General features: G+C 36.3%; 1 protein-coding gene across 3 annotated transcripts in view; it reads left to right on the top strand.

The window, feature by feature from the left end:
* Window positions 1–15,941, top strand: part of arfip1 (ADP-ribosylation factor interacting protein 1 (arfaptin 1)) — an 87,987-nt gene that overhangs the window by 54,328 nt on the left and 17,718 nt on the right. For 2 of the 3 annotated variants that reach the window (XM_028802688.2, XM_028802690.2), the window contains 3 exons: window positions 5,617–5,725; window positions 11,176–11,271; window positions 14,118–14,230. In XM_028802688.2, coding sequence (XP_028658521.1) covers window positions 5,617–5,725; window positions 11,176–11,271; window positions 14,118–14,230 — 318 coding nt within the window. The remainder of the gene's footprint in view (window positions 1–5,616; window positions 5,726–11,175; window positions 11,272–14,117; window positions 14,231–15,941) is intronic. The other variant, XM_028802689.2, reaches the window with a different exon arrangement.

Below are 15,941 nucleotides of genomic sequence, written 5' to 3'. Positions count from 1 at the left end.
TATACTAATTTTATTATGCATTACATCATCTTGACCTTGTTAGTAGCAATGCCTTTTGCTGTTTCTGCTGATTCACTATTCCAGCTGGCTTCTTACATGCCTACCTGGACCATTTTTCTATATTATGTCATTGGTATCGTTCCTCAGGTTCCTAACTTTTTGAACAACAGTTCCCCCTTCTTCTGTCCTCGATAGTTTCTGTGTGTCATTCTGTTTCTATTCTGTCCTTCCTTTCCCAAATTGATAATTCTGCTTCAAGTGTAAAAATAATGCAATATGACTAATGTTTTTTATTTAACTATTTGCTTGACATATCTTATTTGCTTGACATTCTAATTTATGCTAAATCTAATGCTTCAGAAGCTGTTAATTACTTTTATGGCTATTTATGCTAATATGCTATTTTATGCTAATATATTACATTTTTCTCTTCCATATGGTGCTCTTTTTTGACATGAAACCATACTGCTGCTCACTAATCATTACCTCACTTCTTAACCTAGCTTCCACTACTCTTTCCCATAACTTCATGCTGTGGCTCATCAATTTTATCCCCCTGTAGTTACTACAGTCCTGCACACCCCCCTTATTCTTAAACTAGCAAAATACCCGCGCTTCGCAGCGGAGAAGTAGTGTGTTAAAGAGGTTATGAAAAAGTAAAGGAAACATTTTAAAAATAACGTAACATGATTGTCAATGTAATTGTGTTGTCATTGTTATGAGTGTTACTGTCATATATATATACATATACACATATACACACACACACATATACAGATATATTATATATACATATACACATATATTTTTTATATATATATTTTTTATATATATATATATATATATATATATATATATATATATACACATACATACATACATATACACACATAGATGCACTTACAATAACATAGAAATCAATATAAACAACATTAACATCATTATCATATGAGAATATGAAGTAATATATAAGAAGCACATTTCATATAAATATAAATTATTAAACAGTAAAATCTTCTTCAATAATTTGCTACCGTGGCTTTTCGTTGGTCTGTCCAGGATTTTAAATCACATGTAGCTTGCAAACCGTTTCACGTATTGACTTGAAATGTGGTACACATATAATACGTCACGTCTGCTATCCGCTTTATGGGTGATGAATGTATTACTCTTTTTATGTTTATTTTATTTTAGAATCAACTCCTATCTGCGCACACCAGGGCGGCCGTGGGCAGATGCGTATGGTGTATTCACTCCATGTTATCGTGCATTGCGCTGTCACTGGTATTTTCATAAAAGAATTTGAACAATATATAAGAAGCGTATAAATTATTAAACAGTAAAACATTAACATTTAAGAAGTAAAGTTACATTGAGTACTACTGCAGTGCCTTCGGGTATACCTCATTTTTTCTTTGTCCATTACATGCTTAAATGTATACATTTTTTGGTGTACCTACCCGAGAACACGAGACATATAACCGACCGTGGGAGAAGCATGGATTTTAAACACGCGTTGAGTTCATCTGCTGGTCTCCCTCGTGGAATAACTGGTAATGTTTGAGTAAAATCTACAGCGAGTAAAACGACATTACCTCCTTTTTTTTTTTTACGATCTCTGAGATCTTGCTTTTTTCGGTTCAAGGCTTCATAAGCTCTTTTATGTTCAATGTTGTACTTAATAAGTACTAATTATCCCAAACCATCATCTTTGAATGTTGCAAGACTTTCGCCTTGTATGTAGATCGGGGTAATTACATTCATTGCATTCCTAGTCTGAATCACAATCTGATTGTATGGGTGGTTACCTGGCACTGTAGGGTTGCCACCCGTCCTTTAAAATACGGAATCGTGCCGCGTTTGAGAATGAAATTGCGCGTCCCGTTTTGAATCAATACTGGACGGGATTTATCCCGTATTTTTTTTATCATTTTTTTTTTTAAAGCAGCGCCTCATGCAAATCATCCCACACGCATTTTATGAAGATGCCTCCTTTCCTACTTTTGATTGGGTAATACTTGATGTCATCGTTAGTTTGATTGGTGTTTTTAACTGTCCAGTGAGGAGGGCTTGTCTTTTAAGTACAGTCTGCAAAGTGTTGGCACTGAGATGTTGCGTCAGCGCCATAGTTGAAGCCCCTAACGTTGCGGTCAGCAAGTCGGCTAACATCCGCCATGTGCCGTCTTTCAGTTGCGAGAAGCAGATCATAGAATGGTTGAAACTGTTGCCCCTAATGTTGCGCCACGGCGTGTGCTTCGTTTATACCTCGTGTCTTCTCATTAAACTTTTATCTCGCGAATATGTTATTGCAATCCGCAGCGGGAGCGTTTCTATTAACTTAATTTAAACTTACGTTTTACACCGTGCTTTGTTTCCCTTATGAACACGCTTGTATGCTTAACTCGCTCCGTTCTCAATTGTTTAATTAATTTTTTGCTCTTCGCTGTTTGCGGCTGTTCCTCCATTTCCCCCACTTCGTTCTTTTATCTCGCGAATATGTTATTGCAATCCTTAACGGGAGCGTTTCAATAAACTGATTGAAAATAGTTTTGCATTTACCTTTTTAGTAAAAGGCGAGCTTTTAAGCCTGAGAAATCACCCCGTAAATGCACACGTTTAATTGGACATGTGTTAATATGTATGGTTACACAGTATTAAAAGACAGTGAACAACGTCAGTTACCTTTCTTCCCGCGTTTGATAAAATGTGAGCTTTTAAGCCTGAGAAATCACCCCGTAAATGCACACGTTTAATTGCACATGTGTTAATATGTATGCTCACACAGTATTAAAAGACAGTCAAAAATTAACGTAACTTACCTTCGTTCCCGCGTGTGACTCGTGCTGTAAATGTCTTCCTTGTTTTTAGTTCACGTGATTACGTAGGAGGCGTGATGACGCGATACTTGACTCCGCCTCCTCCATTACAGTGTATGGACAAAAAATATGTTCCAGTTATGACCATTACGCTTTGAATTTCGAAATGAAACCTGCCTAACTTTTGTAAGTAAGCTGTAAGGAATGAGCCTGCCAAATTTCAGCCTTCCACCTACACGGGAAGTTGGAGAATTAGTGATGAGTGAGTCAGTGAGTGAGTCAGTCAGTCAGTGAGGGCTTTGCCTTTTATTATTATAGATATCGGCACCAGTACACTTCTTCTCCACTCCACAGGCATCCTCTCACTTTCCAAGATTCCATTAAACAATCTGGTTAAAAACTCCACTGCCATCTCTCCTAAACACCTCCATGCTTCCATAGGTATGTCCTCACAGGTGGCGCAGTGGTAGTGCTGCTGCTTTGCAGTAAGGAGACTGTGGAAGATTGTGGGTTCGCTTCCCGGTTCCTACCTGTGTGGATAGCGCTTTGAGTACTGAGAAAAGCGCTATATAAATGTAATGAATTATTATTATTATTATCTGGACCAATGGCTGTTTCATTCTTCATCCTCTTCATAGCTGTCCTTACTTCCTCTTTGCTAATCCGCTGCACTTCCTGACTCACTATCTCCACATCATCCAACCTCTTCTCTCTCTCGTTCTCTTCATTCATCAGCCTCTCAAAGTACTCTTTCCATCTGCTCAACACACTCTCCTCGCTTGTGAGTACGTTTCCATCTTTATCCTTTATTACCCTAACCTATTGCACATCTTTCCCAGCTCGGTCCCTCTGTCTAGCCAATCAGTACAGGTCCTTTTCTCCCTCTTTAATGTCTAACCACTTATACATCTCATCATACACCTTTTCTTTAGCCTTCGCCACCTCTCTCTTCACCTTGTGCCTTATCTCCTTGTACTCTTGTCTACTTTCTGCATCTCTTTGACTTTCCCACTTCTTCTTTGCCATCCTCTTCCTCTGTATACTCTCCTGTACTTCCCCATTCCACCACCAGGTTTCCTTTTCCTCCTTCCTCTGTCCAGATGTCACGCCAAGCACCCTTCTTGCTGTCACCCTTACTACATCTGCTGTATTTTTCCAGCTGTCTGGTAAGTCTGCACTACCACCCAGTTCCTGTCTCACCTTCTCCCTAAACTCAACCTTGCAGTCTTCCTTCTTCAACTTCCACCATTTGATCCTTGGCTCTGCCCTCACTCTCTTCCTCTTCTTGATCTCCAACATCATTCTACAGACCACCATCCTATGCTGCTTAACTACACTTCCCCCTGCCACCACTTTGCAGTCTTCAATCTCGTTCAGATTAACTCTTTTGAATAGGATGTAATCTACCTGTGTGCATCTTCCTCCACTCTTGTACGTAACCCTATGTTCCTCCCTCTTCTTAAAATATGTATTCACCACAGCCATGTCCATCCTTTTGGCAAAATCCACTATCCTCTAACCTTCTTCATTCCTCTCCTTGACACCATACCTACCCATTACCTCCTCATCTCCTCTGTTTCCTTCACCAACATGTCCATTGAAATCCGCTCCAATCACCACTTTCTGTCCCTTGGGTACACTGTTCATCACTTCATCCAACTCACTCCAAAAATCTTCTTTCTCATCCATTGCACACCCAACTTGCGGGGCATATGCACTAACAACATTCATCATCGCACCTCCAATTTCCAGCTTCATAATCATTACTCTGTCTGACACTCTTTTCACCTCCAAAACACTCTTGACATACTGTTCCTTCAGAATAACAACTACTTCATTTCTCCTCCTATCCACACCTTGATAGAACAATTTGAGTCCACCTCCGATCCACCTGGCCTTACTCCCCTTCCATTTAGTCTCTTGCATGCACAATATATCAACCTTCCTTCTCTCCATCATATCTGCTAACTCTGTCCCCTTAGCAGTCATACTGCCAACATTCAAAGTTCCTACCCTGAGTTTCACTCTCTTTACCTTCCTCCTCTCCTCCTGCCTCCGGACACATCTCCCCCCTCTTCTTCTCCTTCTTCTTCTTTGGCCAACAGTAGCCCAATTTCCGCCAGCACCCTGTTGGCTAACAGTACTGGTGGCGGTCGTTGTTAACCCGGGGCTTGACCAATCCAGTATGGAAATTTGTATTGTTGTCCGCATATTGATTTGGCAAAATTTTACACCGGATGCCCTTCCTGTAATTTTCCACTTAATATAAGCAGTTATTTTCATCTTTTATCTTGTTGTTGAGGGGAGAGATAAGCACTTTCTACAAATCTGTAGCTCAGTTGCTTTGTGTATAGTTATTGTTTTGCTAATCTGTTTTGCAATCACTATATTTACTACACTTTATTTTTGGGTGGCACAGCAGTAGTGACACTCAATGCATGGAGTTTGTTTATTATCTCCATGTCCAAGTGGGTTTACTCTCACAGTCCAAAAACGTACAAGTTAGGTAAGTGTTGCCAAATTGATCATACGTGTTCACATTGCGATGGACTGGTGCCCTGTGCAGGGATTGTTTCTACCTTGCACCTGATGCTTGCTAGGATAGGCTCCAGCTTCCAAGGAAGCTTGTTCTGGATAAGCAGGTTTGTAAAATGGATGGATATATTTTTTTGAATGGGATAAATAATGTACATGGTTTTCAGAACAAAAGAGTAAAACAAATAGCTGTGATCTTGGCAGCTGGTGGGTTGGGAGCATGCAAGAAGAAAAAGAATATTTATTTTGCATTCGTGTCTTACAGGACCTGAACCGCCATGTGCCTGGAGGATTGAATCTGTCTGAGACACACATCACCTCTAGTAATTATGGTGCAACAACAGAGGGAATAATAGAAGCTGAGCCATATAAAGGTAAAAAGCCGTTTTGGCTTTATAGCTCTTTATATTTTGTGAATTTTCTGAGAACTCTTTGGTTTTCTCTAAATGAAACAACTTTCAGTAATGTATTTTATGTAATTTTTATTTTTTTGTGGCATACTGTGATTAGCTTACCATTTCCCATTTATCCTAGACCCTTAAGCTGACTTAGAGTAGCTCATAACATTAACCAAGGAGATTATTGTGACGAGCTCCTTTCACTTCATTTCATTCCAGATTTATTCCACTTTTTTGATGTTGTCTAGGGACAGATATTGCTGGACAAAATGTATGTGGGAAAACTCACCAGGCCTTTGGCCATTTCATTGTGGGATGTAACGATAAGCCTGCTGTGCTAATGTGCTAAACATTTTTTTCTCGATTTAGCAAATTGCTTGTTTGCTTTAGCTGTCTAATGCAGTATTTGTGAAAAGTATTCAGCATGTAGAGGAAGGTGGATGAAAGGATGGTATTTTAGTAGACCCTTTCAGTCCCAGATTCTGTCTACCCCATCTAGAGCCTCATACGGCCCCTGGTACTGCCACATCTAAATATGCTTTGTAATAATATAAAAAAGAAGCTATTTGCTATTAAAGTGCATTTATACAGCCATATGATTTTTTTAGAGTAAATAATAACACGAATCATATCTTTTTTTGAAAACATTTAAAATGTTTTGTAATTGTTGTAAACGTACTTATTACTCTTTGCTCACAAGGTAAGGTTTCTCCCACAAGACAGCTAAGATTGTTGTTTTTTTTTCTTCTTGCTAATTGTCAAGCACTCTATGTAATAAACATTTTATTGAGCTTTTAATAGAAAAATGAAGTTCTTTAGGATTCATCTTTCTGTCATAAAGATTAAGTGAACAGTGGGCTCTGTTAATGTGACAAATTGTAACCTCCTCAATACCTTTTTCTCACTCTTTAATTATATTAGAAAGAAGCTAATGGTTCAGACATTTAATTGTGCAACCTGGTAATTAATAAACTGTTAACTTAGCTAATGGACACACTTTTGTAATATTTTAAGTAGGTTTTATTATTATTCCGTTAGGTAGACACACAGCTACTATTTTCTCTAATATTCCTTTTTAATCTTTCACCTGACCTAACTTTTAATATAGAGTATTTCTGTAGAATGACTAGTGATATAGAATCCCATGTCTTTTGTCCGTCCATCCATCTATCCATTCGCTAACCCTGCTGAGCAGGGTTTCAGGAAAGCACAAGCCTATCCCAGCAAGCATAGGACGCAAGGCAGGAACGTTCCTGGACAAGGCTCCAGACTGTAATCTTTTATTACCTCATATTTTCAATATTCATCTAAAATTCCCCTCTATTATCTATTACTACTTTTATCTTTTACATTGTTATTTTTATGCTCTGCCTCTGATATATTTTCTTTCTTAATGCCTTAATCAGATTTTCTATTATGCAGTACATTATAATTATATTTTTCTTTAATGCACTTTCTATGGTGGATTCTCTGTAATTTATTTAATTCAAGCATTTGTACATGTTAAGCTGTTTGCTTAGTTACTGTGTTATAGTTCTAAAATTGTGCATTAGTATGCTTGTACACTGAGAGAAAATAATTAGCTTCAAATTAATGAAATTGAAATTGGTGTTTGTTAATAGTCAGTCTTTCCCCATATAGGTTTTCATCTTTGTTTATAAATGTACTACTCCTTTTCTGTTTATTCTCGTTTATATTTATAAAATTACTGAGTGATTTATTAAAAAGTATGCCAGGTGTTGTTAGCCCATGTTCTTGAGTTGATGCGAAAATCCAGTGTCTAGAAATTAGCATTAATTAGTTTGCCTGAAGTGATGCCTGTCAACTTCCTTTGATTGAATTAAATGCTTCTTCTGTATTGTAGTTCAGCTAATGTTGAATTGTGTTTGGCTAAGATGAACATGAATATCATTGGAATAAATGCTGGGATTTAAAGGTGGTAGTACTCCAAAGCATTTGAAGCAGCTCAATAGTCTTACCTACACTATTCATGTTTCATAATTGGCCCCCTGTAGTCATTGTGTTGCAGCTGTATCACTGAGCCGTTTTACCATTCAGTAAGTATAAAAAAAGTTGTAAGCTGTAAGCAAACAAAGTATCCCAAACAAAACAGCTGAGAGGAAAAAAAAAAAGGTTTTTCAAATATTTAAAAATTTCAAGGTAAGGATCATGATCTGAATGTTGTGGCACTAGGGCAAAAGAAATTATTCTTGAAGTATTTCTGCTTATTAATATTGCATATGCTCTTTTAAGTTGGCTAGAAGGAGAGAGAACACAAATAGGTAAATAGTGTCCTCTTTCAAACAATATATATATGTAGAAATATTGAAAAATAGATGATTTAAATTAAGGTAAAGGAGTTCAAAGTAAAGGATGTAATCTTTAAAAATGTGTGAATGTTTTCTGGTTTAACCCAACGACCTTGAGTCTTCAGCATTTGTTTTTTGTTTTTGTTTTTTTTGACATTTACTTTTTATCATTTGTAGGTGATTAGTGTGGGTCAGTCCATGTGTAATGCAGCATTTCATTTCATTGACTCTCTTACATGGTATACATTCTGAATCTTTTCATTTACTTTTATTATGCAGAGACAATTTTTCTTCAAATTCCGATGACCGCTTTAGATCAACATTTTCAGACCTAGACTTTTTATGAACTCCAGAAGTTCAGTTCCGTAATACTGTGGTAGACACAATTACCTATAGTATTGTGTCTTTTGTCATGTCTTTCTTGAAGTGTAGCCATAGTCTCCATTTGATTAATGTTAACACATCTCATAGTATTCTATTAAGGAAACCTATGATGCCATTTGCTCATTTTTTTCTTCTTAGTTTAAGTTAGCATTACAAAAAAAAAATCCATGTCATTTTGTTTGGCATATACAGCCGCTGTCTTACCTAAGCAGAATGAATGTATTTCCTATTTATCTTCAGTGTACTGCCGTGCATTAATATTAATTACCTATCTAAGCTATTGTACCATATACACATTTGGTCAACTGGGATTTGATTCAGCTAACTCAGTCATTTACAGTATGTTCCATTTATATAGAAAGTCAATAACTCAACTGTGAAGATCTCCCCAGATAACGGCAGCAAACTAGAATTTGCTGTTTTTTACATTTTACAGTTTAATACCAACAAGAATAATATTATTAAGTCAGTGGTGAATCCTACATTGGGGAATATTTTGACATAGAAAATGCATTCTGAAAAATATAAATATAGCTCACGTTTTTGTGCAACTGAACCTGTTACTTATTTAAAAGAACTATAAGCATTACTGATTTTGACACATTTTATGCCCGTCTGTTGTACCATTCAATAAGAATGCTGAGGATTCTATAATGAAACAAATAATACATGGTTTTTATATCACCCAGTGTATAAGGGTGACCTGATTCAGGCAATAATGCCCACATATTAAAAGTGCGAATAAAAGGAACATGATTGTGCTTAGGAGACTGCCGTGACATAAGCCAGCAAGAACCCATGCATTTTACTATGAAATATGTATGTGGGGGCTGAATTTTGTTTTGCCTTTTTCCCTCCATTGTTTTCTCTGTGTTGATTTAAAAGTAAATGGTGGTGTCTGTTATGTTGTTGTTATCTCTCTGATTAAGTGGCATGCCTTTGAGATGTTCTGCTTTTCGAAAAAAATAATGTAACATGGGTACATGATAACAACAACAACAACATTTATTTATATAGCACATTTTCATACAAATAATATAGCTCAAAGTGCTTTTACATGATGAAGAAAAGAGAGAAAAAAAAGACAAAGTAAGAGTTAAAATAAGACAACACTAATTAACATAGAATAAGAGTAAGGTCCAATCCCCAGGGAGGACAGAAAAAAACTCCAGACGGCTGGAGAAAAAAAAAAAAAATCTGCAGGGGTTCCAGACCATGAGACCGCCCAGCCCCCTCTGAGGCTACGCCCACTGTTTTCATTTAAAACCCGCATTTGTAAATGAACACTATCTCTGTTTATATTTGAATTTTCACATCATCCAGACTAAAAGAACCAAAAACACAAATGATGTTCATATTCAACTGTAACAGTTATGCACCCATCAGCAGAAAAATCCTTGCAGTGATGGTAATGCCGCCAGCCATGGGATTTATCACAAAACTGCAGTGACCAGTAAATGACTGGCCTTTTGCATATGTATGCAGCATTAAGTCTGTAGAAAACACAATTTAGATGAATACAAGTAAGCAACACAACAAGCACCATAGAAAGTCATTCTGTTTTTACCTGCTATGTTGAAATGTTACGAGTAATGATCAAGATCCAATTACAGAAGGACTACATATTAAGCATATTTTCACCCGTCCAAGTAGCAACATCAAGCCAGTGTTTTCAGAAGAATTCAGCCCCATAAAGCATTTTCAAAGCCTTAGGTTATGGTGGTTAAAAATACTTGGGGTATTGTAGATGAAAGGCAGAAATGGAGACTAAAGTCTGCATTTTTAAATGAAAGCATAGTAGTGTAGATGTAGCCTTTGGTAGGTGATAAGTTAAAATGTATAGGCCAGCCAGCTGTTTCAGCATTAAGAAATGGATAATTTGCCTAAGATGGTGAGCTTCATTAAGGACTCCCATACTATACTGTTTTGTTTGTTCCTTAATGTTTCTTTTTGTTTTGTTAGTGTACCTCCAGTTATTCCTGCTTTCTTATGATGAGTGAAGTTAAAAAAAAAAAAAAACACGTTTAAAATACATGACCAACAAGGCTTTATGTGTGATGTTATATAAAAAAACTGCATACCTTTAAGATCATATTACAGACAGTACCGACTTCCTGTTTAGTGTCTGGAACAAGTCTTTTTGAAGATTATAAGAAAATTGCAAATGTAAGCCATTTTATGCTCAGAAAGCAGAAAATATTTTGATCATTTTATAAAAAAAAATGGCTTCTGTAAATACTTCCAAACGTTTATAGCTTTAATCTTGAAAAATGACTAAAGTAAGATGCTCTTAGCAATACAAAGAAAAGCTGAGACTGCAGAGTTGACAATTGGCAGTTGCATTTTTTGTTAAGCCTTATTGTCAAACAGGCTAATGAAGGATTTACAATTTGCCTTCTAACAGCTGATACTGCCCTTGGGGGATACATGTTTCAAAGCTAGTGGAAATCAAAGGTACTAAACCTAATAAAACAAGTTATATATTGCAGCCAAATTCAAAAGCTGTCTTTCTCACGAATATAAGAAAACATAATTAATTAATAACACATAGTATCCTAAAATTGGGTTCAAGCAGCAGGCCAAGTGCTTCTTTATTCTCCTATCCCGCCTTCTGGTATGCCTCCTCCACCCATCCCTTTAAGAGCATATTAGTTATTTAGTGTGTCACTTTCCTATGGAAATTGTCTTATTATGTCAAATTTGAATCATTCTCACATTTGTACCCTTTTACAGGCTCTTCAAGCCAGCCTTCATCACCTGTTGTCTCTCCTAGCAGTGTGGCAGCCAGCAGGTTAGCCGGAGCAGGAAATGATTTTTTTGGTCCAAGAGGTATACTTTGTGCTACCTGGAATATTAACTAGTTTCTCTCAACAGAAACTTACTTCTGCTTTGATTGCAGTTGTGCAAATGGTTTCTACAATATCCTGAAGCCTCTCTCTCGCTCTTTTACTTTGGTTTCTTCTTCTTGCAGCCCACTTTGTGCTCTAAATAACAACTCCTCCTCACTTTAGCAAAACAGCACTTTTTATACTTTTGCTGCTTTTACCTGCCATGTATGTTCACATTTTAATTCCGGATGAGAACTTTCTTATTCCCTTAATATGAAAAAAATTTTTTTTTGTTTGTTGTAATGTTTCTTTTACTTTCAGTATTGCTAATCCTTTACTTTGACCTTAGTCAAATGGAACTTTGTAGCCATCTTCTCTGCAACGAGACTGGAAATTTTCTTGGTATCTTTTCGGTCATTTTCAAGTTCAATCCTTGAGGTCAACTTTGGCTGCTGTTTTCTTCTTTCAATTTGACTCCTGCATTAATTAAGCAAACTGTTTGTTCCAGTTTGTGTATTTTTGCATCAATCCAGTAGTTATAAAAATAATTGTGCTTAATGTTTTACTGAACAAAGTAGTGAAAAGTCAAGTTGTATAAAAAGCTTGTATATTGTAATCTTTAGTTAGCCAGCTTCTCACTACATCCATAATGGCTAACACGGTAGAACACCCTAGTACTACTGAACAAAGCAGGAATTTATGGGCATAAGAATTCTTTTTTGCCTTTTCGCAATTAGTTATTTTTAATTTTCTGGTTATTTATGCAATTTAAGTGTGTAATGCTAATATAGGTGCCTTTTAGAAGTCAGGGTCACTTGTCCTGATGTCTGCTATGCCCTTCAATAATTGTCAGATATTTTTTGGACACAATTCAGTTGACAAACTCCACAGACAAAGTGAATTTAAAACAATGACATAGTTAAGCATCTTAAGATATGGCAAAAAATGCAATATTTCTTATAAATGTAAATTTAACACTAATGCATTTTTCTGAATACAAAATAAGAAAATAAATAAGACACTGCCAGAGAGGCCCACCCATTGACTAAGGCGATTCTTAAGAATATTATGATCAATAGTGTCAAATGCGGCACTCAAATCTAAGAGGATGAGAACAGATAAATGGCCTCTGTCTGCATTTACCCGCAAGTCATTTACTACTTTAACGAGTGCAGTTTCTGTGCTGTGATTTGTTCTAAAACCTGACTGAAATTTATCAAGAATAGCATGTTTATTGAGGTGCTCATTTAACTGCATAATGACTGCCTTCTCTAGAATTTTACTTAAGAAAGGCAGGTTAGAGATGGGTCTATAATTTTCAAGAGAAGAGGGGTCGAGATTATTTTTCTTAAGTAGGGGTTTAACTACCGCAGTCTTAAGACAGTCTGGGAAGAATAGAAAGAACAGCTAATTAAAAAATTAGAGCAATGAAAAGTAAAAACAACTCACTGATTGTCAAACTTGTTGGAACAAAAACCTGCGGCCACAAGTGGTACCCGGGACTGAACTTGAGAACCAGTGGACTAGATATATAATGTTTAATAAAAGATTAAGTAAAGCTCTGTTTTTTTTTTCTTTTTGGCACTTAATTATTGCTGTATAGTATATACACATAGCTTTCAACAACAACTTATAATCCGTGTCTTGATTTTTACTTTTCTGCTTGTCTCATGGTAATAGAAAACTATGGTCTTCCTTAGGTCTTTGTAATTTTGTTACTAATCAAATCTTCTTGGGTTAAAAATTCCATTCTTTTTCTTCTAAGATGTGAAGGCTTTCATGCTACAAAATCACATGTTCCTGTCTGCTAACGATTATCCATTTTTTCTTTGCTTTATTAAAATGCTTGTATTTGTTTATTGTAAATGTGTATATTTTAACTTGTAAGTTGCTACTAAGTAGCATACAGTGTATTTTCCCATATGCTGTGACCTAATGCTCATGGTCCCTTATACAATTTATATCTCTAAAAGTAAAAATCACCACTTAGCAAACTTGTATGTTCTGCTTCAGTAGGAGTGTCAGTTGCTTTACAAGAAGCTTGTTACAACACAAGTTGAAGAAGAAAGATAAGTGGCAACTGCATAGGTTTCTTTTACGTATTGCTTAGATATCCCAAGAAAACACCATTTCTTTGTCAAAGAAGCACAATTTAGTGTTACCCATTCTGTGGTTATTGGAGAAGAATTTTTAACATGACGTGCCATTTTTCATTAGTTGAATTTTGGAAAAAATTGAACAAGTTACGGAGAAGCTGGACAACTTAAGCAGAATTTGACAAAAGACTGTTAAACCACTTATTCTTTTCAGTTAAGCAAAATTTACTGAAACTTGACAATTTGAAGAAAAGTACATGGCATCTGTACTAAATTATCTTTTATTGAATGTATCTTACACTAATACTGTAAAAGGCTGGATATTTCTGCCAGAATGGATTAAAACCAAGACTTCTTTGTCCACTTACTTCACTTTGGTAGTTTTTGTTGTTTTTATCACAGATGGCATTCAGAATATCTCTTACTGGATTTTGTTTTTTTGCATATTTTGCTGTATATGGTTAAAATTAAGACATAATCTTAAAGCATTGTTTTAAGTACTTGTTTATATAAAGTTTTCATGATCATTTCATATTCAGGTAGATTTTCTCCCTTATGTTTATTTAACTGAGATATTTATAAGTTGCCTTTGCATGAGTTTGTGCCTCCGTTGCTACATCCTGGAAACATCTTTGCCATGGTGGCCAATCATCAAGGTTAGACTATGGCTCCTTGTGACATTGTATGGGATAATGTGCCCCAGAAAATAATACCATCATATAATTAACTTAGTTTTTGCAATTTTTTGCAGGTATGGTAAAATTAGATTCTCAAAGTGGGGCAGTGGTTGTTGCTGATGAGTTGAAGAATCCTGCCATTGAGAAACTGGAGCTGGTACGAAAGTGGAGTATTAACACTTACAAAGTAAGTATATCTGAAGAGTAAGAGGAAGTATTGCTCATTTCATGCCTGTGTGCACCTTTTCCCTTGAAAATTTACAGTGTAGCCAGCTTATGCAAGTAAAAACTTTTTTCCCCCCCAGTGCCCCATGATGCTTTGTGAGGTCAATATTACATCACAGCTATAGCAGCCACAGTGGATAGGGATGTCACTACCAGATCTGTGTTAACTTGCCCAGTTAGCTCTTCACAGGTACAGAACTTTCATGCATGCGTACTGTTGTAAGTATGTTCAGCGATGATAACAGGCTGAATGGTCTCTTTAGTCCTTTAGACGCAGCATCCATGTTTTCCAAAAAGAATTTCAAATTTCAATTCATCTTACCACAGAACAGTTTTCCACTTTGCCTCAGTCCATTTTAAATGAGCTTTGGCCCAGAGTAGACAGTGCCGTTTCTGGATAATGTTCACATATGGCTTGTTCTTTTCATGATAGAGATTTAATCTGCATTTGTGGATGGCACATTGAACTATGTTCACAGATAATGATTTCTGGAAGTGTTCCTGTGCCCATACAGTGATTTCCATGACAAAATCATGCCTGTTTTTAATGCAGAGCCTCCAGAGGGCCCAAATGTCACAGGTATCCAATATTGATTTTCAGCCTTGTCCTTTGCACACAAAGATTCTCTGAATCTTTTGATGATATTGCTTACTGTAGATGATGAGATATTCAAAGTCTTCACAATTTTATTTTGTGGAACATTATTCTGAAATTGTTACACAGTTTGTAGATGTAGATAGTTTTTGCAGAAATGTGAACCCTCTGCCCATCTTTACTTCTGAGAGACTCTGCCTTTCTAAGATGCTCTTTTTATATCTGCTCTTGTTACTGACCTTTTGCCAATTAACCTAATTAGTTGCAAAACAGCAAAATGTTCCTCCAGCTGTTTCTTTTTAGTACCATTTACTTTTCCAGCTTCTTGTTGCCTCCGTCCCAATTTTTTGAGACGTGTTGCTACCATCAAATTCAAAATGAGCTAATATTTTTCATGAAATAGTAAAGTGTCTCTACATTTGATATGTTTTCTTTGCTCTATTGTGAATACAATATGGATTTATGAGATTTGCAAATCATTGCATTCTTTTTTTATTTACATTCTACACAGAGTCACAACTTTTTTGGAACTGGGGTTGTAATTTGCAGTTTCTGTATCTTATGTTATATGACACAAGAATCTTCAACTCTACATTATTAAAGCAGTCTTGATCCTTTGTCTCTTCTAAAGGTCAGGATTTTAAGCCATCAGAATTGTTGACCTGAAACTGCTTGCTTGGCAAGCATAAAACAGCTAAAGAAACAGTTACATTTAGGCAGGTGCAACTCCAAGCATTAGTTAAGCATGTAGTATCATGAAATGTTTGTGAAGAGTGTTTGGTTGGCAACTTGGCACAGATAAAATTCTTGGCTCAGACCCCTATGAGACAGAGAGAGAAAAAAAAACTAGTAACTGGAGTACAGTGTTCTCCCTGGACAAGTAAAACAAGCAACTGTTCTTTTATTTAACAGATACAACAGATGAAATAGGGTCAAGGAATGCTTTGACCAAAAGTAGAAACCTGACATTTTAAAGACAATTGAATGCTTATTGGAGTTCAGGAACATTAGAAGTTGATAGAGAGATTGCAACCTTGTGTCCCAGTGGAAAAAGTAGACTCACCCCGCCGGTGCAAGT

Source organism: Erpetoichthys calabaricus, chromosome 5 (assembly GCF_900747795.2).
Source record: "Erpetoichthys calabaricus chromosome 5, fErpCal1.3, whole genome shotgun sequence".
In the NCBI taxonomy this organism is placed as follows: domain Eukaryota; kingdom Metazoa; phylum Chordata; class Cladistia; order Polypteriformes; family Polypteridae; genus Erpetoichthys; species Erpetoichthys calabaricus.
This window is presented reverse-complemented; position numbering and strand designations above follow the sequence as displayed.